The 26,806-nt window shown below is 42.8% G+C and overlaps 1 protein-coding gene across 4 annotated transcripts in view; it reads left to right on the forward strand.

The window, feature by feature from the left end:
• The window catches only part of acads (acyl-CoA dehydrogenase short chain), a 123,969-nt gene that overhangs the window by 76,830 nt on the left and 20,333 nt on the right, over nt 1-26,806 (forward strand). For 3 of the 4 annotated variants that reach the window (XM_068005661.1, XM_068005663.1, XM_068005664.1), the window contains exons 7-8: nt 20,892-20,966; nt 25,929-26,066. In XM_068005661.1, coding sequence (XP_067861762.1) covers nt 20,892-20,966; nt 25,929-26,066 — 213 coding nt within the window. The remainder of the gene's footprint in view (nt 1-20,891; nt 20,967-25,928; nt 26,067-26,806) is intronic. The other variant, XM_068005662.1, reaches the window with a different exon arrangement.

Below are 26,806 nucleotides of genomic sequence, written 5' to 3' on the forward strand. Positions count from 1 at the left end.
CCCACCTGCCCCCAACCCACCTGTTCTTCGGGGTTAAAATTTACCCCTATGTAAGCCATGAGCCCTGTGGAAATGAAGGCGGGTTTTTAAATATTAAACATACAGTGAAGGAATAGGAATTGGGTGACCACATAAGTTTTACTTCCACGGTTCCTATCACTTGGACTTGGGTGGGTTTTATTGGTTCTTGGGTGAGCAGAAATGTGAAAGCAAACATGCAGGTGCAGCAAGCAGTTAGGAAGGCAAATGGTATGTTGGCCTTCATTGCAAGAGGATTTGAGTACAGGAGCAAAGCTGTCTTACTGCAGTTATACAAGGCCTTGGTGCGACCACACCTGGAGTGTTGTGTGCAGTTTTGGTCTCCTTACCTGAGAAAAGATATACTTGCCATGGAGGGAGTGCAGTGAAGATTCACCAGACTGATTCCTGGGATGGCAGGACTGTCGTATGAGGAGAGATTGGGTCGACTCGGCCTGTATTCACTCGAGTTTAGAAGAATGAGAGGGGATCTCATTGAAACATATAAAATTCTGATAGGGCTAGACAGACTGGGTGCAGGGAGAATGTTTCCCCTGGCTGGGGGGTCCAGAACGAGGGGTCCCAGTCTCAGGATACAGGGTAGGACATTTAGGACTGAGATGAGGAGAAATTTCTTCATTCAGATGGTGGTGAACCTGTGGAATTCTCTACCACAGAAGGCTGTGGAGGCCAAGTCATTGAATATATTTAAGAAGGAGCTAGATAGATTTCTAGACGCAAAAAGCATCAAAGGGTATGGGGAGAGAGCGGGAATATGGTATTGAGTTAGAGGTTCAGCCATGATCAGATTGAATGGCAGAGCAGGCTCAAAGGGCCGAATGGCCTACTCCTGCTCCTATTTTCTATGTTTCTATGTGGTCATCAGTACCAAAATTGAAATGTGATATAATGTAGTGGGTGCTGGAGTTCTTTTGCTTCCTCTTTGCAGCTCTAGTATAATAAAAGTATGCTGTGTGTATTTGTTTTCAAAAAAAAAATTGGTTTCTCAAAAAACCCTTTTACCTTAATCTTTCTGCCATGATGCCTGCTTTAATTACTTGACCCTTAGTTGAAATTGCACTGAATGATTTATTTTCTTGCTTTCCTTTGCCACACATGCTTTCAGTCACTACCTTTCCGTGTTTCCCTTCATTCCCTCATAGCAATCCTATGTGGCTAGCTCCTCAGGCGGTCTCCCTTAATATTTTAGTGTTTATTTTGTAATGATAATCCCTTCATAAAAACATTTGAAATGTAAATTTTCCTACCTCATGAATTTCCATTCCCTTTGCCTTTTATCTAATTTGTTTTCCTGCCCTTGAACCACATTGAGGCTGGCCGACTGCCCAGCTTAGTCAGTCGCTCTTTCAATTTGATTTGATCTGCCACTAGTCCCTATTGCTGTGAAAGCAAAATTTAAGGATTAGCTCAATTAGAGCACAAACAGGCTTGTGATGATGCATCTCTCACCCTGATAGTTTCAGGACTTGTAGTTTCCAACCGTGCCTGTGACCTAGACATTTTAAGAGTCTGGTGATGTGATTAATAATCCCAGAGATGTAAGCATAAAAAAAACCCTGAAGGACTGGCAAGTATAAAAAATATGGCAACAGTAATCCAGATTAATATTCACACTTAGAGGCGAAATAATAGGAGGAAATGGGAACTGGATCTGAGATGGCCACCTCCCAAATTAGAATTAGAAGTAAGGCCAAGTGAATGCTTAATATTCAGTCCTTCCGAAACTGGAACTTTTCCTACTTCCAGCATAATACAGGTTCCAAAGGGCAGTACAACTGATTTGAACTCTGCTTGATGTGGTCCAGATAGGTTTGTGAGAGACCCCTGCTCCTCAGTGATCAATCTCGGGATACATATGGAAGATGACCTCATGCCTCCGGGTGATGTTGCTCCAGTAACACCAGTACCTGGTTTCTCTGGAATGTAAAACTTGTATCTACTGTGCAACAAAAAAAAATCAAGTGTTCAGAGATATTTAGGAACAGATGAGAAAAAAGGTGAGAAAAGACCGTCAGGCCCATCAAGCTTGTTCCATGAGTAGACATTGTAACCTCCCACACCATATACCCACCCCTTACTAATGCTATTTCTTGAGAGAAGCCAAAAAAAAAGAAAATGTAGCCAATTCAGGAAAAGCTTTGGGAAATTCTCCTCCGGCTCCCTAAGGCAATCAAGCAGGTACAAGGAGGCTGTGGTTGCTGATGACGCATCACAATCTAAACTAACTACTTACCCCCCCCCCCCCATATCTGGCCAAGTCCTCTTCTCCTAGGAACTTGTCAAGCCTGTCTGAGCCTGTCCTGCCCTCACCTGACAGAAGCATGATTCTGAGACCAACTGTAGCACCACTGCAGCTGCTATTCGCTAGCTCAACAAAATAGAAGGGACCAAACATGGGGAACCTAAGAACGTGTGGAACGAGAAAAGATGTTCAGGCCATTTCTTCTGTAGATCATGTACAATCTGCTCTATTACTGACACTCTCAAACCATTTAGTTTCCCGAGGAATGTTCTGCAAATTTGTCTCCCCCACCCCAGATAAATTGGACAAAACTTCAGAACACGAATGCTGATTTAATTTCAACATCCACAATTATAAATCTTTAACCAGTTGCCTTCCTTTCAGATGAGATGTTAAACCGAGGCCCCGTCTGCCCTCTCAGGTGGATGTAAAAGATCCCATGGCTATTCGAAGAAGAGGGGGGAGTTTCTCCCGGTACCCTGGCCAACATTTATCCTTCAACCAACAACTAAAACAGATGATATGGTCATTTATTTCATTGCTGTTTATGGAAGCTTGCTGTGCACAAAATTGATCGTCACACTTCGTACATTACAACAGTGACTACACTTCAAAAGTACTTCATTGGTTGTAAAGCGCTTTGGGACATCCTGAAGTCATGAAAGGCGCTATATAAATGCAAGTCTTTTTTTCTTTTTCCTTGTATGACATCTCTATGTTCCTGCATGTTCTACAGTGTTCAATTATCTCTCTCTGAACTTATCCTTATAACTCAATCCTGGTCCTAGCCAATCATTTACCCAGCTAACTTTTAAGGGTGATAACCGCCACTGCATTATCTGGGAATCTATTCCACGTATCCATGATTCTGTAAAGAAATCTCTCATGCTGCTTGAGACTTGTTAATTTTATATTCATGTCATCTCATTCTGTGCTCTCAGTCCTGGTTAAGTAACCTGTTTGCATTTGCCTTAACCATTCCTCTCAATTTTAAAAACCTGGTTCATGTCTCCTCTCAGTCTTGCTTTCTCTGTGGTGAACCACTGAACCAGACACAGCAATAATCAGCTGTTTTTGTCCCCAATTCCAGTATGTGTCTATTTTTAGCCATATTATGTTAGTGTTTTAGTTTATAAACAAGGTCTGGATGTGTCCTGTCTCTCAGGAAATCTTAACTCAACCCTTATTCCTAAAAGCAGTGTTAACAGTGTTAGTGGCCATGTGCATTGTTCACTTTAATGCAACAAAAAAGAAAAAAAATTTTTTTTTTCTTACTATATAACTCAAAGTTTGAGGAATTCAGTAGTTGTCTTCTAATATTATATAACGTTCATTAGGAAGCTGGCTTGTTGTGATCTGTTAAATTGGATACACAACTTTGGCAATGGACATAATTATTGGTTATAAGTGGATATTTGTCTTATCACAACACCTATGCATAGGCCTCTTGTGGAAGTATCTTGATCCCACTTTGTTCCTCATCTCTATCGGTGATCTGGTGGATAAGGTCCAAAGTGATGCTATCTTTGCTGATGGCACCACCCTACGCGGAGATATAAACTCTCCATCTGACTGAAACACTACACGTAGATTCGGACAGAACTGGGCAATGGGTGTTGAGAAGGTCAAGCCAATAACTATCGAGACAGATTGACAATGATATTGCCACCCACCTCTACTCTAAAGGGCTGCAAATTCACCTCAGTTATATGCTCTCTTCAGTTACCGGTCCACCAATGCCTCAAATTTAAAATTCTCATCCTTGTATTCAAATCCCTCCATGGCCTCGCCCCTCCCTATCTCTATTGCCTCCTCCAATCCAACAACCCTCCGAGAACTCTGCATTCCTCCAATTCTGGCCTCTTCTGCATCCCCAACCTACTTCGCCCAGCATTGGCAACCGTGCTTTCAGCTGTTTAGGCCCTAAGCTCTGGAATTCCCTTCCTAAACCTTTCCACCTCATTCTCCTTCTTTAAAACACTTCTTAGAACCAACCTCTTTGACCAAGAGTGTATATCTCCGCATAGGGTGGTGCCATCAGCAAAGATAACATCACTTTGGACCTTGGTCACCTGTCCTAATGTCTCCTTTGGCTCGATGTCATAATTATGATAGCAACAGCACAACCAAATATTTGGTATTCACAGACACTGAATACAGTACACAAATTAACCAGAGTATCAATTTAGACTACAATGTTTACATGTGAGAAGAATGCCAATGTTCAGTTCTAGGTAGTTACGTATCAGAAGCTCAACTGTGTTGGGAAATGTTCTAACGGTTCAAAAGGACTTGGTGTAGTAAATACACAATTGAATGCTAGATATTTACTGTTCATAACTTAATGGATTGTTAGATTGCGTGCATGTAATATACTTAGAAGACAAGAGATCCAAGACCCTCTATTGTACTGTAGGATTACTTTTCTCTCCTTCAGAATACAAGAGAGACACTCTGGTTATTTTCTAACTTTAAAGAATTTAATTTAACATAGAATGCAACAGTTTTAACCAGAAAGTAGTAATTTTTCATACAACCTTATTTCTAGCAAGTACAACACAGGACAAAAATTTGATCAAGTTCTTTGTCCTGGAAGAAAAAGAAGGTCCTACGCTGTCTTGTCTGGACGTTGCATTGTGATTCTCCTGAAAACCCTTGTAGAATGGGGTCTTTTATATGGTTTTCTCTCAAATTTGCTGTTTAAATCAAATGAGGTGTTTTAAACATCAAGGAATCTCTTATCAGTTTGCAGGTCTTGCTTTCTTATCTCTGCAACTGTCAGCATTATTTCTTCTTATCAGTTACTTCAGATTTTATCTTTCGGAGGTTCCATTTAGTCTTGCTGACACGTAGGTTTCTCTAAGCATTCTGGGCAATGGGCAAAGACCATCATGCATTCTGTTTTTGGTCAAGCTGACAGCTCTGTGTTCTTTTACCAAGAAATCGAGGGTTTCGTTATTTTAGTCTTCTTTAAAATAAGAATCAAAAGTCCATAATCCTTCAATACCACCAGTTGGGTAGGGTATTTGTCTTGCCCTTGGAACAGTGTTAGATGGACAACATGTGCAATGTTCCAAACAAAAATGTACTCTGTCAGTACAATAAGTAGTAAGTAATAAAGTGAATGCATACTTAGTGAATTTTATCATATTTCTATGGTTAATTATCTTTCCCTCCCCAAACAGCCCTCTTTTGCACAAAGTAAAAGTATTTGACTCCTGATTCCTTATAATCATGTTTAGTGAGTGGTAAACCATTTCCTGGTCTTATCACTGCAATTCCTTGACTGATGCAGTCTAATTTCTTGTTTAATGATCTTTGGTTCATTCTTTGAACTGCTCTCCCCAACTTTTCTAAAGTGCTTGTTAGCAGGTTCGCCTCTTGCACTGACTCCCAGTATTCATCCTACCATTCTGCACTGATGGCGCTACACACACTTCTTCAACTTTGCAACATCCAAGAAAGAAAAAGAAAGACTTGAATTTACATAGTGCTTTTCACGACTTCAGGACGTCCCAAAGCGCTTTACAGCCAATGAAGTGTAGTCACTGTTGTAATGTAGAAAATGTGGCAACCAATTTGCACACAGCAAGGTCCCACAAACAGCAATGTGATAATAGCCATATAACCAGGCTGTAGTGATGTTGGTTGAGGGATAAATTTGGCCACGGTACTGGGAAAACTCCCCGCTCTTCTTCGAAATAGTGCCATGGGATCTTTTACGTCCACCTGAGAGGGCAGATGGGGCCTCGGTTTCATCTGAAAGATGGCAATTTAGCTACCTTGCTCACTAAAGGGCCAGTTATAATAGAGATCTCCATCTGAGACAAGTGTGACATTTCTTCAAGTACTGATCTTGGATACCTGTATTCTAACTGGGCGCTTAGTGCGCAAGAGTGACTACATTTTCTCATGGATGCAGTGAGGTTGAAGAAATGTGTCAAGGCAACACAGTCGTGTACATAACTGGCATCCTATATGGGAGGCAATGAAATGTTCAGACTCCTTAAGATTCCAGTTATGATTAACATTCCCCAACATGGCTGGGAATAATTTGGACATCTCCCCTCCCCCTCCCCACAAAAAAATAACAGCAGCAGTATCTGAGCAGGATTTGCTATAATGACAGTGGTAGGCTCCCTTGTACTACTGCAGTACTGGAGTACCTCAGCAGCTTCTAGAGCCAAAAATGCACAAAGTAAACATAAGCTGAAGAGTGGCAAGTGTTTAGTTTATAGCTATGTGTATATTAATTTTATTGGACAAAAGCAGTGATTAAGTGTCATTACAATGACCCTTTTTAGCTAATCAATCAAAAATGCCCTCTTAATATCACCCCTCTTTACTGTGGCCGCATACGAGTAAATGACCCAATGCCTTACCCATAGCAGTGTCTTCCAAATCACTTGGTGAGCTGCTTCATTCAAGGTTCTCTTGCTTAATTCATGACTTAAATTAAATACTCAGCTAGCTGAGTTAACCATTAGTATCAATGTATAATTTCTCTCAATCTCTGAACACTTTTAAAATGACCTAAAAGAGAATCAAATTACTGAATGATGCAAAGCAGAACTATAATAGAAAGTGCACAACAGATGAGTCAGCGGGCGCTAAATTGGGCCGTGTAGCGCCCGTTGTTTTGGTGTCTTGGATCTGCATGCACGTTTCCTGTATGACGTGCACCAGACTCCATCTTGGTATAGGAGTTAGCGCACGCTAACCCCGAACGCTGGAATCATGTAAAGTAGGAAGTAGGGAGAAAATGGCTTCAATCAGTGTGCAATGCTGATTTAAAGTGATAGGCACAATTTTGGGACTTAACGCTCAACTCAATGCACAGTCTTAACCCCGACCATCTGAACGTGTCTTAGAGTGCCTGGAGGACCCCCCCACCAGGACCATGCAGGATTTACAGGTTAGTGGCTGGATTATTGCCTCTGGCTGCCAAGACATTTGTAACTGTTTTTGGAGGTCTCCTAGACGTCAATACCAGGACGTGGGGACATAGCCTAACATTTAGAGCCAGGACGTGCAGGAGTGAAGTTAGGAAATGCTTCTGCACGCAAAGGGTGGGAGATGTTTGGAACGCTCTTCTGCAGACGGCAGTTGATGCTAGCTCACTTGTGAATGTTAAATCTGAGATTGATAGATTTCTGTGAACCAAGGGTATTAAGGCAAAAGGGGCTAAGGCGGGTATATGGAGTTAGGTCACAGGTCCACCATGATCTTACTGAATGGTGGAACAGGCTCGAGGGGCTAAATGCCACTGCCACTTGCTGCATCTTGATATGCGCCACCTTCTCCCGCAAGAAAGTGGGACGTGTGTCTGGGTTATGTGCCTGTCATGGTTGAATAGCTGCCAGTGTGTGTGGCCTGTGAGTTGTGGGTGGGCGGCTTGAAACAGTGGTAATGTGTAAGGGCGGGAAGAAGCATCTGATTGGAAGAGTTGAGTACTGATGGAAAGAGTTTGTTGGTATGTGGGTGATGGGGGTGTAGTGCGTGGTGCAGTTGGTATGAGACGTCACTTGACAGTTGACCTCACTCACCTTGATCACTCATGTCAAAGCATTGAACTTCTTCCTGAACTGCATCCATGTTCATGATGCTGTGTGCCTGGCATTGACTTCGTCCCCCGCTGCCTCCCACTGTCTTTTGGGTATATGTCTGGAGGGCCTCTTGCCCACCGCGCCCCCCCCCCCCCCCCCCACCACTGCGGTTATAGGATGTCCCTCCTTCTGTCCACCTCTTGCACCAAAGATCTCTAGTGCATCAGCAGAGAACCTTGGTGCATGCACTCTCGCAGGCCCTGGTACCAACTCAGATCGGCAGATTGGTGAGGTCTGGTGTGCAGATTGGAGGATGTGGGATTTAGTAATGCGCAACCTTTATTCAACATTTTAACATAACTCATCAGTGTGTAAACATAGGGATGGAATCTGCATCTGTGTTTTACGTGTGTGATGTCTGATCTCCATGCAGACAGTAGACTGTTATTTTCAGCAAATAACAGGTACCAGCTACCTTTAAGAGATTTCTAAAAAACACCCTCCCTTTAAGAGATGGAGCTCCCTCTGGTGGTGGAAATTGCAAATTGCATTCATTCCGCATGCAAGGCCTGGAAAGGAATGCTGGTTGCAGGTAAGTGCTCCCTGGGGACCAAACTTGCGTCTTGTTTGTCCAGGCTCCGTTTGGCGCATAATGCTACCATCACCCAGAACGGACCCTTATCCAATTTTTCCCCCAGTATCTGAAAGAGAAAGATAAGTGAACATTTTGGGCATGACCCTTCCTCTGTGCACTCAAAACACGAACCTATCTTCTTTCAGAGGCTCACTGATTTACGTATTTCTGTTTTTATTTTGAAGTCGAACATTTGCATTATTACTCCTTCTGTTAGCATTTAAAACTTAAAATTTAGATAAGCTTCTTGTATCAAGTCTTTCTCTGAACAAATAGTTTATGTATTTCTAGTAAATGTTATTCCTGGTTAGTTTTCCAGATCATTTTTGGAATATTAAAAGCAATCTACAACAGGATAAGGATTATGATTTATAATGTTACTGACTGATGGGTGAAAAATTATTCATCAGAAATGTAAGAATTAATTTAAAACTGCATAATATTTTCAAAAATCGCTGTCAGCACAGGATTAAAATGCTCTTCAGAAGCAGAGACCTGTAGACTTGAAACAGTAGAACAACTAAACTACTGGACTCCAGCCAATCTCATCTGAGGATTTACGAACCTTCAATCAAACCAATCCCTCTGTACTTTACTCAAGCTACTTTTATTAATATAATTCTTTACGGAAGTCAGTAAACATCTTCTGCCCATACGAATGGTCTGACACACAAGTACATAGTTCAATATTGGTACAAGAGTCTGCTTTTCACATCATGTGCATTTGTAAGAGAGGTCTTTAAATCATTGACACTTGTGGCGAGCAGTATAATCATAGAATCATAGAAAGTTACGGCATAGAAGGAGGCCATTTGGCCCATTGTGTCCGTGCCGGCCGAAAAAGAGCTATCCAGTTTAATCCCACTTTCCAGCACTCGGCCCGAAGCCCCATAGGTTACGGCACATCTGGTGCACATCCAAGTACTTTTTAAATGAGTTGAGGGTTTCTGCCTCTACCACCCTTTCAGGCAGTGAGTTCCAGACCCCCACCGCCCTCTGGGTGAAAAAAATTCTCCTCAGCTCTCCTCTAACCCTTCTACCAAATACTTTGAATCTTTGCCCCTGGTCACTGACCCCCCTGTTAAGGGAAATAGGTCCTCCCTATATCCACTCTATTTAGTCCCATCATAATTTTATATATCTCAATTAAATCTCCCCACAGCTTCCTTTGTTCCAAAGAAAACAACCCCAGCCTATCCTTGTAAATCTTCTCTGTCCTCTCTCTAGTGTAATCACATCTTTCCTATAATGTGGTGACCAGAACTGTACACAGTACTCAAGCTGTGACCTAACCAATGTTTTATACAGTTCTAGCATAACCTCCCTGCTCTTATATTCTATGCCTCAGCTAATTTAGGAAAGTATCCCATAAGCCTTTTTAACCACCTTATCTACCTGTCCTGCTACCTTCAGGGATCTGTGGACATGCATTCCAAGGTTCCTTTGTTCCTCTACACCTCTCCGTATCCTTCCGTTTATTGTGTACTCCCTTGCCTTGTTTGCCCTCCCCAAATGCAATACCTCGCACTTCTCTGGATTGAATTCCATTTGCCACTTTTCTGCCCACCTGACCAGTCCATTGATATCTTCCTGCAGTCTACAGCTTTCTTCCTCACTATCAACCACACGGCCAATTTTTGTATCATCTGCAAACTTCTTGATCAAGCCCCCCACATTCAAGTCCAAATCATTACTATATACTACAAAAAGTAAGGGACCTAGTACTGAGCCTTGCGGAACCCCACTGAAAACAGTCTTCCAGTCACGAAAACAGTCTTCCAGTCACAAAAACACTCATCAACCATTGCTCTTTGCTTCCTGCCACTGAGCCAATTTTGGATCCAATGGCTTTTACTTTTTTTGATCAGTCTGCCACGCAAAAGCCTTGCCAAAATCCATGTAGACTACATCAAACTCGTTACCCTCATCAACCTTCCTTGTTACCTCCTCAAAAATTTTAATCAAGTTAGTCAGAAATGACCTTCCCTCAACAAATCCATGTTGACTGCCTTGATTAATCCGTGCCTTTCTAAATGACGGTTTATACTGTCTCTCAGAATTGATTCCAATAATTTGCCCACCACCGAGGTTAGATTGACTAGCCTGTAATTACTGGGTCTATTCTTTTCTCCCTTTTTCTCCCTAAATACAAATCCAGGCTTAGGATACAGTCAGCGTATTAAATAATCTTCATCATCAGAGTTACCATAATGCATCTCTTCTCGTGAAGGTGCTCCAATTTTATTTTAAAATTGCCTTCCCTGGAATGTGGCCTTTCTGGGATGTGATATGCTATTATATCTGTTTTCCATCAGGCTGCTGATGTAATTCTCTTATGCCTCAGTTTGTCATTGGTGTGTCAAATATCCAGTGAACGCTGCTAAATTCACAGAAATTAGCAGTTTGATATTAGTGGTAAGAATGCCTGGGAAAGGGAATTTCATCTCACTAGTGCTGGCTGCAGTACAGCTGCTAGAGCTGATTCACACTGGACATTGTAAATAAAAGTTGAAGCTTGAAAAGAACTTGGATAGCTTGCTGTACCACTTTTCAATTTTGAATGACATTGGCAAAATTTCACTGGCAGTCAGAGGCCAGCAAGTTAGAGCTCCAGGCACGTGTTTGAGGACACTCATGAGCATGAGCTGGAATTAGCCATTAGTTAGGCATCAAGTCCTAACAGTTTTGTACTTTGGGTGTCGGATGTTGTAATTTTGTGCAGCCAGAGACAACTTTAACGTTAGCAGATGTTTAACCTGATGGATACATAGAAAGACCCACAGAATATGTGCTGGGGTGTGCCATAGGATGAGTCCAGAGCCTTCCTACATCTAATCCATGCATCAGTGTGCATGAGATTCTTGCTATTTATTTTTCTTCAGAAACATCGACTGGAGATAACGAAATGAGGGAGGGTGGAAGAGGAAAATATATTTTTGAGACTAAACTAATGCTGGGAAGTAGATCAGCTCCAAGGAGATCCCCTTTAATGGGTGTCATTGGCATGTACCCACTCTTATTATTTTAGCTGACTGGAGTCTTTAGATTTTTTAATTTAAAAAAAATTTCTTCACTAGAATGTAGGGTATATGCCTCAGGGCCGACGAAACTACTTTTGGTAACCATGGTGATGCCGGCGCCTCATTTTATCAGGTGCTGCGGGCTGAAGCATACTTAGTACCTATGTGAACTGAGCATGGCAATGCATCCCAAAAGAGATCTGTACGCTTTCCTAGTCTATCTGAATTTCCCAAAGTGTAGGGCATGTGTATGGCCATATGAGTCATTACCCCCAATTCCTCCTCCTTCACAAGCAGAAAGGAGTGTTAAGTTTTTAGGTCTTTTCTGTCCTCCTTATCTAGATACTTTGGCTTCTGTGCTTCGGATTACTGTCTTGCTTGAGAGTACCTTCACTGGCCCTGCTATCTAGATAGGTTTTGATATCGTGTCCATGATAATGAACATAAACCCTTTCTTTAAAAATATTTTTTAGCTCCTGGATCTATCATGTGCGTCCACAAGATCTTTCTCGCATTTTTAAAAAGCATCAAAACTTCAGACCTCGTTTAACTATCAAGCAAATTTATTAAACAATAGATGAACAAGCAAATAAACAATGGTAATATAATGCCTTTGTCACCTCCAGACTCGACTATTCCAATGCTCTTTTGGCCGACCTCCCATCCACCACCCTTCATAAACTTCAGCTCATCCAAAACTCTGCTGCCTGTATCCTATCCTGCACTAAGTCCTGCTCACCCATCACCCCTGTACTTGCTGATCAACATTGGCTCCCAGTTCACCAATGCCCAAATTTAAAATTCTCATCCTCGTGTTCAAATCCCTTTATGGCCTGGCCCCCTCCCTATGTCTGTAACCTCCTCCAGACCCTTCTTAAAACCAGTATTTTTGACCAAGCTTTTGGTCACCTCTCCTAATATCACCTTCTTTGGCTCGTTGTTGATTTATGTCTGATTACACTTCTGTTATGTGCCTTGGGGAGTTTTTTCTACATTAAAGAGCTTTACCAATGCAAGTGTCGTTGTTGTAGAAGAGTGGCTTTAAGAGCGACTAACAGTCCTTTAATAGATGCTGCTCAGGAAATACAGCCCCCTAATCCTTGAGCGCTGCCAGCGTACCTGTACTACTCACTGGAGTGCTACACTGATATTCAAATTAGCCGATCCTGCGTTACCTGGAGAAGCCAGCTGTACTCGTCCCCAATGTTCCCAATGCCTGAGGAGCATTTACGCTGCATGGGGCCACGTTAACGACCATCTTGTTTTTTCATTGAGGGTAGCATGGATCACTTTCCATACCGTAAACTTTGGCCGTATATTAGGAACATAGGAACAGGAGTAGGCCATTCGGCCCCTCGAGCCTGTTCCACCAACCTATCTTAACTCCATCTACCCATCTTGGTTCCGCAACCCTCAATACCCTTGCCTAACAACAAAATCTATCAATCTCAGTTTTGAAATTTTAAGTTGAACCCCCCACCCGCGGCCTCAACAGTTTTTTGGGGGAGAGTGTTCCAGATTTCCACTATCCTTTGTGTGAAGAGGTGCTTTCTGACATCAACCCTGAACGGGCTAGCTCTAATTTTTAGGCACTACGCAGACAACTAAGCCTCGAAAATGGGGTCCAAGATGCACGCGTGCACATTTCCAGTGGGAAGTGCACGGGACGCCATCTTGGTAAAGGGGTTTGCGCACACGCACCTAATGGCCGCCGGCAGCATGCAGCATAGAGGGAATATGGCGCGAATCAGTGTGCAACACTGATTTGAAGGCAATGCTGCTATTTTGGAACTCCACACTCCATCCAATGCACTGTCTTAACCTCGCACAGCTGAACATGACTTAAATGGCATGAAGGACCCCCACACCAGCGTTATTTAAAGGGATGATGAAATAGTTACAGGTTAGTTGCTGGATTATTTCTTCTGGCAATTGGTGCATTTGTACGTGTTTTTGGAGGTTTCCTTTACTTGGATAAAGTTTCAATACTCTACAGGGAGTGGGTTGGCTGCCTGACAGGCAACAGCAAGGGCACTGGCAGAGTGGCAGGGGTGGGAGCAGGAATGCTGTCATCCTGAGAGAGGACAGCAGGTTCTGGTTCCATGAAGCCACTGCCACTCTCCCGGGGCAGCGTCTCAGCAATCCTGGTGATCTGTTGGAGAACAGATTGTTGGACTGCTGTGATGTGGTACCCAGAGCCATGATGACAGCAGTCAGACCTTTGATGGAAGCTGTTACATCGGTCATTAGGTGCTGCATCATGGTGGGTTCCACAGGTTTGCTGATGGAGGTGACCACCCGTTCCATGTTGGAAAGGATGGGCTCCAAGCTCTGAGCAAAGCCCTGTGCCAAGTTGAAGTTGGACTCCTCCATGCTCCTTGACATTGTGACAGGCTTTCTGGCAGGCTTTCCAGTGCACCAAGCATTTGGTTAATCCCTCCAGTGCCACCAGTGGCCGTGGTCTCAGCGATGGGCCTTCCCATGATGGCCAGCACTGTCTCCTCCATGGGAGTAAAAATGTGTAGGCACGCTTGTCCTCCTCTAGGTCTTTCTTGCTACCTCCTGTTATACACCACCTTCTGCAAGAAAGAGGGAAGTATGTCGGTGAGTGTAGCCTGACCCATCGAAGTCCTCATCTGAATCCTCTGCAGCAGAACTAGTGTGCGACCTCGCCCTCCGGTGAGCTGGCACCAGCCGTATCCTTTCCCCCGCCATTGTTCCTGCTCACTTGTGCCCGGTGTCTCACCATGTGCAGATCTCTCCTCTATCCTAGCCTTTAAAGTACACGCAGTCTCTGAACTGGTGGCTGTGTAAGTTCAAGTGATGTTGTCTCTTCATCATCACTGTCTTCTTCCTCTGCCTCATCTGACTGGGAAGGTTCAAATTCTTGGGCATCTGAAATGTCAAAGGGACAAGGGTTGGATTGTGGTGAGGGGAAGAGAAAGTAAGAAGTGCATGCTTACACCATCTGCAGCACGTGAGTCTGAAACGATTGTGGGATGAGGGAGAAGTGGGAAGAGAGAAGGAGGATTAGGTATGCAGAAACCCTCATCATCGATCCTTCCAGCACTGCCAGTGGCCAGGGCCTGAGTGTTGGTCCTTCCCTTGATGGCCAGTACTATCTCCTCCATGGGAGTTAGGACATGTAGGTGCACGTGTCCTCCTCCAGTTGTTTCTTGCTGCCTCATGTTATGTGCCACCTTCTGCGGGAAAGAGGGAAGTGTGTCATTGAGTGTCCTGTAGAATGTTTGGGTGATGTGGTTGTCATGGTTGAATAGCTATCAGTTTGTGTGAACTGTGAGTTGTGGGTGTGAGACTTGCAACAGCGCTAAGTGTGTGAGGGTGAGATAAAGCATATGAATTGAAGAGCTGTAAAATAAATGACAGGAAGATTCAGGAGAATCATAACAAGAGATACTGCAGGGAAGGAGAAAGGATAAGGCCTCCTTCCAGCGAAAGCCATGGAACTTAGTAAGAAACATGAGAATATGATGGCAGAGTCCAGCACGTGAGTGCAAAAGACAAGGCTGAAGCGTTTGCAACCATCTTCAGCCAGAAGTGCCGAGTGGATGATACATCTCGGCTTCCTCCCGATATCCCCACCATCACAGAAGCCAGTCTTCAGCCAATTCGATTCACTCCACGTGATATGAAGAAATGGCTGAGTGCACTCGATACAGCAAAGGCTATGGGCCCCGACAACATCCCGTCTATAGTGCTGAAGACTCGTGCTCCAGAACTAGCTGTGCCTCTAGCCAAGCTGTTGCAGTACAGCTACAACACTAGCATCTACCCGACAATGTGGAAAATTGCCCAGGTATGTCCTGTCCGCAAAAAGCAGGACAAATCCAATCCGGCCAAATACCGTCCCATCAGTCTACTCTCAATCAGCAAAGTGATGGAAGTAGTCATCGACAGTGTTATCAAGCGGCACTTACTCACCAATAACCTGCTCACCGATGCTCAGTTTGGGTTCCGCCAGGACCACTCTGCTCCAGACCTCATTACAGCCTTGGTCCAAACATGGACAAACGAGGTGAATTCCAGAGGTGAGGAGAGAGTGACTGCCCTTGACATCAAGGCAGCATTTGACCGAGTGTGGCACCAAGGAGCCCTAGTAAAATTGAAGTCAATGAGAATTAGGGGGAAAACTCTCCAGTGGCTAGAGTCATACCTAGCACAAAGGAAGATGGTAGTGGTTGTTGGAGGCCAATCATCTCAGCCCCAGGACATTGCTGCAGGAGTTCCTCAGGGCAGTGTCCTCGGCCCAACCATCTTCAGCTGCTTCATCAATGATCTTCCCTCCATCATAAGGTCAGAAATGGGGATGTTCGCTGATGATTGCACGGTGTTCAGTTCCATTCGCAACCCCTCAGATAATGAAGCAGTCCGAGCCTGCATGCAGCAAGACCTGGACACCATCCAGACTTGGACTGATAAGTGGCAAGTAATATTCGCGCCAGACAAGTGCCAGGCAATGACCATTTCTAACAAGAGAGAGTCTAACCACCTCCCCTTGACATTCAACGGCATTACTATTGCCGAATCCCCCACCATCAACATCCTGGAGGTCACCATTGACCGGAAACTTAACTGGACCAGCCACATAAATACTGTGGCTACAAGAGCAGGTCAGAGGCTGGGTATTCTGCGGCGAGTGACTCACCTGACTCCCCAAAGCCTTTCCACCATCTACAAGGCACAAGTCAAGAGTGCGATGGAATAATCTCCACTTGCCTGGATGAGTGCAGCTCCAATAACACTCAAGAAGCTCGACACCATCCAGGACAAAGCAGCCCACTTGATTGACACCCCATCCACCACCCTAAACATTCACTCCCTTCACCACCGGCGCACTGTGACTGCAGTGTGTACCATCTACAGGAAGGATGTACTGCAGCATCTCGCCAAGGCTTCTTTGACAGCACCTCCCAAACCTGCGACCTCTACCACCTAGAAGGACAAGAGCAGCTGGCACATGGGAACAACACCGCCTGCACGTTCCCCTCCAAGTCACACACCATCCCGACTTCGAAATATATCGCCGTTCCTTCATCGTCGCTGGGTCAAAATCCTGGAACTCCCTTCCTAACAGCACTGTGGGAGAACCTTCACCACACGGACTGCAGCGGTTCAAGAAGGCGGCTCATCACCACCTTCTCAAGGGCAATTAGGGATGGGCAGTAAATGCTGGCCTTGCCGGCGATGCCCACATCCCATGAACTAATAATAAAAAAAGAAACTAAATCGACACTCTCACTTGGCCTGAGATTTTGAAACGCCTTTAATAAAACATGGACACCAGCCAATTCTCCAGAGGAAAGGAAGAAAAAAATCAGAATGGCAGTACCATGTACCTTCTAGTAGCTGGCTAAACTCCCAAGGAAAGTGTGTGGTGCAAAGAGATAATTTGAATGGAAAAAATTGAGAAAATTAATTTCCAAAAAAACGACAGAATAAAGAAGCTGGCATGGCTATCTTTGCAGCACGAACATAGGCTGACTGATTAATGGATGTGACCTTTATTGAATCAGCATAACAGTTGCATTTATATAACACTCTCTCACAATGAAACATCTCAAAGCACCTCACACAATGAATTCATTTTGGAGGGCCTATGTGCGGCCATTCTGCTCTTGCGACATCCCTCAAACAGCTATGAGATGAATGGCAGGTTAATATGTAATGTTGGTGGTATTGGTTAAGTGAGGAATGTTGATTGGGAGAAGGTTAGAATCAGTTTGGCAAGAGTAGATATTCATGTGTCCATTATTGTTTGTCACCTCATTAACACAAGGAAAAAGATAAATTAAATTTCCATTAGACATAAATGTTATCTGTAGAATACAAAGGGTATGACCTGTTATTTTAATTAAATCAATTAAGATAACAAGACGTGTGACTTAATAACAATGGGAGATTGGCAGCCCAAGAATCGACCATCAAGTAACTTGTTTCATACAAATTTATGATTTGTTCTTATAATTAACAAGAGATCTCATGCATTAAAATTGATTTGGTTTCGAACTCCCTAATTCATCTGTGTTCCTTCAGGCCTAACTGCATTTTTCAAAAATAACCCCTTGCTGTGTGCTTTAGCTTGTTTTTCCAATTGGTAACAGAAAGTTTCCTATATACTTCTAAAAGGTTGTCAGAACACTCAAAATGTCTATCATCTTTTCAGCTGTTATGATGGCACTGTGCTAAGCCATACTTTGCTCGAGGGCAGAATCAATAAGATATTTCATTTTTTTTATTATATATATGTAAAACAGCTCATTCTATTCCCTGTGAGAGCTAAGAATGGCTATTTAATAAATGTTGGGCATAAATACAAGAAAGAGAAAATTTCTAAGTGAATTGTGATCTCAGCAATTTATAAAAGGTGCCAGCAGTAACCATAATTGCAGCTTCAACCAAATCAGAAACCAATCTGTACTTTTAGGCTTTAGAAGTGTAATAGAAAAAACTGCTGTTCTTGCAGTGCTTGTGGAAATATAAGCAACATTTGAAATACTGATCAACCCTGGAGCTGAGTCGAGTACCGTTCAATGTTAGACATTGCAAAATGATGAAAACCTTGGGGTCAAGAAATGGAGGATAACCGAATGAGAAATGAAGGAAAGGTTGATTGAGGGAACTAGTAAACCACGTGCAATCAGTTTCAAGGTGATACAGATTGTAGAACCTGGGGATTAAACCACTTCAGTGTAGCCAATTTTGAGCCTGCCTTCAATGTATTCTGGATCACAATTGTTAATGTTACAGTCGTCCATTGTTCTGGTATTGTTTAAGATATCACAAAACTTTCCCTAATTGATACTCTGGGCCTTTACAAGAGTCAAGTGACTTTTCTTTCTGAAATTTTAAGTAGAAATGTAATGAAGCTGGTATTTTCAGCTTTGAGGTTAGAACAAGAAAAAGCCATTCACCCCATCAAGTCTGTTCCTTCCACAGATCATGTGCAACCTGCCCTCTAACGGCTGATAAAACAGAAAACGTGGGAAATGCACTGTAGTCCAAATCCATTCCAAACTGATGGGCGGAATGTCTCCCCTGAATGCTGCCTTTAAGGATTGTATGTGAAATGAGTTTGGACGGTCTCATTCCAGTTCCTAGTGAGTTTGGGATTACAGTACATACCCAGCAATTTTGTCTAATGGTGTCGCTTCTAACTGGTGCAAATTTTGTTAAATGATCATGTGCCAATAGCACTCAATTTTCATAAATCAGTCTATTTGCATAATTATTCACAGCTCCAGGTGCAGATTTGACTAGGTGCAAGGAGCATTCTAGTGGTGGGAGCTGAAGGTTGCATGTAGGTGAAATTTAAAGGGATGCAGACAATTAATGTCATACTGGTGCAGCAGGGTGCTCATCTGGGACAAAATAGAGTGAGCTTTACTCTGCATCTAGCTGTGCTACACTTGATCTGAGAGTGCTTGATGCTGATAATGGGTGCTTGAAATAGAAGGTGTTCCATTCCTCAGCACTAACATCCTTGATCTTGATAAGCAGAGAAAAAAAATTAAAAAGCACAAAGTGGAATTTGTGTTCCACTTCAAGGTGTTTGGAGGAGGGAGATCTATGAATGGCATGTAGCAGCTGCTCTGAGCTCTCACAAAGTGGGCTCATTATTTGCGGTTGAAAGTAGTGCTAGTTTACTTTGACATCTTGCTCATGCTATTCAACTCTATATGTGACCACAGGCCTGGAAAAAAAGGTTTTGGCACCAAGTAGCTAAAGAAACTATATTTTTAGTTTAGTTTTATCAAAGAGATCTATTCAGAAAGTCCTTAATCATCTACCCTTATCCTGCATTTTTGTACTATTATGCCATAGTAACCCTTACTACAGAAAACTGGATTTCCTCTTGCACAGCGTTACCACCCATTCAGTGTTCAGTATATTTTTCTACTGTACTTTATGAAGTAGATGACCAGTGAAACCTGTACAGAGGATCTCTAAAATAAATGCAAAAGTCTTGGTATTCTTGCATTTTATTTCGCAATGTGTGAGTCCACTGCATGATTCAACAAAGTGCAATTGTGTAAAACTTGTATCAGCTGAGACTCTTATTAACCATTACTTTCTTCCTACATACAGGGAATAAAATGGACCAGGATAGTCCAGGATGTTGTTACATTTATTTTATTTGCCTATGCCTCTGTGAAGCGCCTTGGACTGTTTTTCTACGTTAAAGCTGCTGTATGAATGCACGTTGTTGTTGGATAACATACTCAGTTTTAGTGTCTCTCTTCGGCAAGCCCTCATTCTCTAAGGCCCAAATTATGCCTATATCTGCCCAATGTCTAGCTAATTTGTAGCAAGCCCAGGGATTGAATAGAAATCCCTTATTACTGTACTTCAGTTTACTGGTTATATCAAATGCCCTCACGCGATCTTCCTCAACTTTGGACGGTGGTAGAGTAAACCCCTCACTAGACCATTGTTTAGATTAGAAACTGCCAAACAGTCTTACTAACCAGTAAATGGATAATTGAACAGAAGCAAAGACACAGCAACTTACATTTATATAGCACCTTTAACGTAATAAAACATCCGCAGCGACTGAGACTGGTGATGTTACGGAGGTGGATGTAGGCAGTTTTGGTGATGCAGAGGATATGGGGTCGGAAGCTCAGGTCAGGGTCAAATAGGACGCCGAGGTTGTGATCGGTCTGGCTCAGTCTCAAACAGTGGCCAGGGAGCGGGATGGAATCGGTGGCCGGGGAACGGAGTTTGTGACAGGGGCCGAAGGCAATGGCTTCGGTCTTCCCAATATTTAATTGGAGGACATTTTTGCTCATCCAGTATTGGATGTTGGATTGTCTGGGATGTACGGGTTGTCCTATGAGGAGAGATTGAGTAGAATGGGCCTACACTCTCCGGAGTTTAGAAGAATGAGAGGTGATCTCATTGAAACATATAAGATTCTAAGAGGGCTTGCCAGGGTAGATGCTGAGAGGATGTTTCCCCTGGCTGAAGAGTCTAGAACTAGGGGACATAGTCTCAGGATAAGGGGTCAGACATTTAGGACTGATATGAGGAGGAATTTTTTCGCTCAGAGGGCTGTGAATATTTGGAATTCTCTACCCCAGAGGGCAGTGGATGCTCAGTTGTTAAGTATATTCAAGACTGAGATCGATTGATTTTTGGACTCTAAGGTAATCAAGGGATATGGGAATCGGGCGGGAAAGTGGAGTTGAGGTCGAAGATCAGCCATGATCTGAGTGCATGGCAGACCAGGCTCAAGGGGCCGTATGGCCTACTCCTTCTCCTATTTCTCTGGTCACACTGCTCAAGAACGTAAGAACAAATGAGAGCCAGTGGAGGGGTCGAGAGAAGTGGCGGTGAGGTAGACCTGGTTGGCGTCAGTGTGAATGTGGAATCTGATGTTGTATTTTCAGATGATGTCACCGAGGGGCAGCATGTATATGAGAAACAGGAGGGGGCCAAGGATAGACCCTTGGGGGACTCCAGAGGTAACCTGCTTTATACTTACAATAATTACAAGCTCTTTAGAAGATAGAAAATAAATAATTGAATCTGCTACTGTAAACTTCAGTATGAACTGAATTGGGCTCAAGGTTCTTGTGAATCGTTGTGGGGCAGTTCGCTGCGTACAGTTTACAGAATATATCTAGTCTATTTATCTGCCCCTGTCAGCTTCAGACAGAGTACTCATTTAGAACAAGACAAGCTCAGATATAGGCCTAAACTTTCTGATCAGGGATATTTTAACGTGTGCGTTTAAATGGGTTAGTGCTGGTGTTAAAATAATACCAATTGAAAAATCTGGGCTATCATTTCAAAATCTGACCAGGACAAAGGAAATTTAAACATGTACTTGTTAAACTCGAATAGAGCTGACTATTAAATATATAGCCTTAACAAAACCCACTGGATGTTTTTGTTTTAATGGCTTGGCCCCTCTTTCAGATTCCTGTTATAGACATAATTGCCTTGAAATTCAGCCATGCAGTGCCTGTTTTTCGGACGCTAAACGGCCTCCTAAGCCTCCAATATGGCGGGCAGGAAATGCACGCTCATTACGAGCCAGAAATACGACACGCGCCATATTGGTAAAGGCCAAAAAATCGTTGTGCAGGGCCCTTTGCTATGCAACCAAGGGGCCTAACACCCATTTGAGGCCCCCATTGCAAGATTAATTTGCCCTGGGGCAGCCAGCGCGAGCTGCGCTCAGGAAAACCAGGTCTACATGTGGCCTAACAGGCGGTCAAAGTATATTCTGAATGTGGAGCCCGGAGGAACTGGAGTGCACCACTCGACCCCACATTCAAAGAACATGGGCCATTGCCGACCACCGCACCCCTGCCCCAATCACCGTTATTACCTCCACCCTGGCTATTGCTTCTTTCCTGACCCGTTTTCTCTTCCCCCCCCCCCCCCCCCCCCCACTTCCAGGTCGCCCTCCTTCTTCATCACTTAACCTTAGGGCCGATGCTGGCGTTGCAGTAGCCCAATCTTCAATCCCATTTCACCGGCAGGCTGCCTGTTATTTATGCAGCTCGGTGGTAATGAGGCCCAAAGCTCAATATCGAGGCGCCTTGTGACTCACCATTCAGGCGCAGGGATCGTTCCCTGTGCCCCTCCGCGCAACCAAAAATGGTTGTGCCCGAATTTCTAGGCCACAATGTCAGTTCTGGGGCTTTTGTATATCAAAACAAACTGTGTTATGTTTTCTGAGTAAAAATCTGGATCTAAACCCCATATGTACCAAGGCAAAAAGAAAGAAATCAATAACATGATATATCACAGACAAAATACTTCATTTTTGTCACAACTTATGTTTTTTTTTCACTGGGTACCTGTTTTTCTCACAAGATTTCCAAAATTGGCCTAATTTAATTGATCATTGGATTTTATGAAATTAGGAAAAGACTTTTGCATGCTGGCTTCATTTTCTGGTTCTTCTGATTTGCACCCGAGTGTTCTCAGACCAGTAGTTTCCTGTTCCTAGTGTAGATAAGTTTACCTCCTTAACACCTTTTATCCGATTTTTGATTGCCCCATTGACATTGCTACAGAATCCTTTTACCTTGTTGCCTTTCCCACTACCCTTGTAAATCTCACTAAATCTGTCCCAAAATAAAATCTTCCCTGGTTGGGGTTAGATTTTGTTTTTGACTTAAGGTTAGTTTTGGGTTATGATTTGGCTTGGGGTTAGAGTTATGGTTTGCTTAGAGTTAGGGTTAGGGTTGGACAATGGGTTAGGATGAATTTATTTTTTGGGGGAAATGACTTTATTTCTTTGAAAGAAAGCATTTATCTCGATGGGGAAGACTGTGTAATGGATGGATTCATAATTTGTGATTTTGTTGTGGGGGCCACCGTTTTTCATGACACCAGCCTTGCTACTGCCACTGTTCTTCTTTAACACTGGGCAGGCTGCCATATACTATAGGTTCGAGGGTTGCTGGAGTGGGATTAAAAGTTGTGGGTATTGCACAGACAGTCGATGTACATAAGTGGCGGGAGTGAGTAACCCCTTCATAATAACTTGCAGTTAAGCCACTGATGTACAAAAAAGTCACAAATTTCTTTGCTGTCCAGGAAGAAATTTCTTGGCTAATACCAAGGATATGTACCTTCACTAACAATTGCTGTCAGTAATATGTCCTAAGCTCACTTTACCAAAGATAATGCTACATTCCGAGATTCACAGCACCTCCCACCCTTATTCCTGCTGATCCAGGATGTGGATAGAATTGTAACATTTTTGAGTTTATAATACTAATGGACAGAAAGCAGAGAGTAGTGGAGGGAAGTGTACAGTGGTGTTCCCCAAGGGTGGGTATTAGGACCACTGCTCTTTTTGATATATATTAATGACCCGGACTTGGGTATACAGGGTATAATTTCAAAGTTTGCAAATGACACGAAACTCAGAAATGTAGTAAACAATGTGGAAGATAGTAACAGACTTCAGGAGGACATAGACAGACTGGTGAAATGGGCAGACACATGGCAGATGAAATTTAACACGGAAGTGATACATTTTGGTAGGAAGAATGAGGAGAGGTAATATAAACTAAATGGTACAATTTTAAAGTGAGTGCAGGAACAGAGAGACCTGGGGGTGTATGTACACAAATATTTGAAGGTGGCAGGATAAGTTGAGAAGGCTGTTTAGGAAGCATACGGGATCCTGCGCTTTATAAATGGAGGCATGGAGTACAAGAGCAAAGAAGTTATGCCAAATCTTTATGAATCACTGGTTAGGCCTCAGCGTTTTATTTCCATTGAAGTCAATGGAAATAAAATTCGGGAGAGATGTAAAACGGGCTGCTGATTCACAATCACACATTTTAGGTTATCGCACAAAGTCAAAATCTACCCATATGTGTTTCGAGATAACAGCATAAATGCAACTCTAGAAACAGAGTAGAGTCGATGCTGTTCAGCAAGCTGAAACATGGTATTAATAACATTATTCAAAAAGATAACTATTTATTTAGACTGAATGAGCAAGCAATAGTTTGCACATGTTTAAAAGATTACCCCAGTTATATGTAAAGCAGTTCAGCTTAACTGGTGTGTTTGGAGATTCTTACGTCTGTGTACAGATTCAGATCCTCCTCTGTCAACACCTTGTAATCTCATGATGCAGGAGAATTTTCAGTGGGACTATATGGTGGTAAGAACTCCACACATCTCCATAATCTTGTAAATTGAAAGTGAAAGAGTGAGTGTTTGCAGTTCTATGGTTTAATGCTGTTCTAGGTTGATGGATTAAGTAGAATTTTTACTTCTAAGATAACCTAGTGCACAGCAATTTAATAGAATATTGCAGATGTGTACTTCTGAGGGCTATGGCACATTAAAAAAAATAGCACAAGTGCAGTATTTGGTTTACTATTTCACTTAATTTCCTCCAAACCACATTACTAAAATACATTAATAAAAAGGCAAACTGTAAATAGAAAGATTGCAGTCAAGTGTGCACAGAAAGTTCTAGAAAGGGCACTTTACGCCATAAGTATTTTAACAGCACTCCTTCAAAATAATAGGAACAATAAATTTTTAAAAATTCACCCACCCTGTCACTAGCGTTTCAAATAGTCAGTGTTACAAAGACTGCCTATCATCTGTTACTGGAGTTGAATTTCAGACTGCTTTCAGGTACTCCTGCAAAACAGGTCCAGGAATTTTTGCTAGGAACACCTGGAGAAGACCCCCTTAGAATGGGTGAATATTGTAGTCTTCAGTATTGAGTAAATCACTTCCCTGTTTTCCCTTTGCTATTTTGATAAAAACTTTGTGCAAATTGCTACATTAAAACATGCACAAAGATGAGACTCAGTAGATTGTTAGAATTCTAGAGGATCTCACATTGTATTGCTCATACTAAATTGGACGATGGAGCATTATCCTATGTAATGGACCTGTGTGTTTTCAGTGACTAAGGTGGGGCTGGCCTAGCCCTTTATGTCTCCAAAGTTTAATTCCTGTCAATAAACACAGTCTGAGGCCAACCAGAGTTTAATTGCTGTTTAGAAGGGAAGTTTGCAAATTGGAATATGCTTGTAAATTTCAGGTTCCAGGCCAAAAAAAAAGTTTGAAATAACAGCCGTTCCTTCTTTTTATTTTATATAACTTTGATGTTTTGAAGATTGATGGGTGCTCTCAAACTTTTGTGCGGATAGGTTTGATGAAAATATTTAAAATTATTTTGTTTTAAATTCCAAACTCTCCATGAACTGTTGAATGTCCTGCGACTTGAGGTGCTGTTTCATGAGTGGTCCCACAGGACTGTTTAGTAGATCAGTTGTTACGCCTCATTCCTGAAGTCAAACAGCCAGCTGGCACTCAAAATCAGTGCTCACACTTCAATAATGGCTGCCTGCAGGAGTTATCGGAAGAAGATTAGTGTCCATGGAGCCTTTCCTCAGCATGCGATCAGTGCCTTTAGGAAAGTGGAGGAGGGAAAATTTGGCAGAGAATAGGACAAGGAAGAACAAAGATACTTTCTAAGATATCTCGTGTATATACTGCCTGCAGTGCGCATTGCCATTAAGCCTGCATTGCCTGAATGTTCGCTCTCAAAGTTATCACCAGATCACATGCTTGTAGCTTGTGCGCACTGATCCATTTCTATATTACTGAACCACTTCTAACATAAGTCATTCTATAGTATAACTTCGATTCCCTTGCTGATGAATCTGTCTCATTTAAACAACAGGGTGGATTTGGCATGAACTGGAAAAGTGGCTATGCGTAGTTGCTCAGATGCCATGAGCACAACTTCAAAGCAGCTGGGTGTGTGCAAATCTTGCTCACCTTTAGTATGTGCAAAGTAACACTTTGTCAGTATGCCAGGACTTTCTCTGATGTCTCTTGTCCTTGGTGCAGGGATGTTACCTCAATCATACATTGTTACTTATCATGTTGATAGGTAAACGTTTTCACAATTTGTCTTTCAGCAAACATTGGATTCAGGTCGGATAGGTATTGCCTCCCAGGCGCTCGGAATTGCTCAGGCAGCACTGGACTGTGCTGTGGACTATGCTGAGAAAAGGATGGCGTTTGGCTCACCGATCTCCAAACTCCAGGCTATACAGGTAAAAATAGGCACCAGTTATTTCCCTGGAGGCTCTCCCGTTCACCCATCATAACATCGGTGGGAGATCCCATGGAAATCCCCGGAGAAATGACATAAACGGTGTTCCTGCAGATGTTTGGGAGAACCCCAGCAGAAATACGACCCCAGAGGCTTTACACACATCTAGAAGATAAAAATGAGCTAACTCAGAACATGGCCACAAGGATTTTCTTCCGTTTGATTGGGCAATGACCTAAACTTGTGAGGCCTCTCCCTATTTAGGCATTGACTGTCCTTATAGATTAATATAAACCTTTGACAGTTTGGATGATATTTGGCCCAACACAGCTGTTTTCTGGTATTGTCATCACATTGGCTGTGTATGTTTGAAGTGATATTGCCACAAGGTTCTGTTTGCAAAAAAAGAAATAACAATTTGGAGAATTGGTGAGAAATCTGTCTCCCTCTTTACAGCAAGTTGTTTGGAATGTTTTAAAACTAGGATCTCCAGATAATGTTACCTGCAAGTAGATTTCACTTTAAACTCTTGAAAAGGAGTATTGGAAAAATCATAGTAGACTTACATTTCTGTTACTCTTTCAGTATTGATGTATCGCCTCCCCCAGAACAATGGCAGTGGTTTAGATTGGACTGCTGTCTAGCCATAGTTTGGACTGCCAACCCGCTCTACATTTAGAATTTGCCCCCAACTATCTGTGAGCCATTTCATCTGTCGGCAATAACTTGTAACTCATCTGT

This window comes from Heptranchias perlo, chromosome 25, assembly GCF_035084215.1.
Source record: "Heptranchias perlo isolate sHepPer1 chromosome 25, sHepPer1.hap1, whole genome shotgun sequence".
Taxonomy (NCBI): Eukaryota; Metazoa; Chordata; class Chondrichthyes; order Hexanchiformes; family Hexanchidae; genus Heptranchias; species Heptranchias perlo.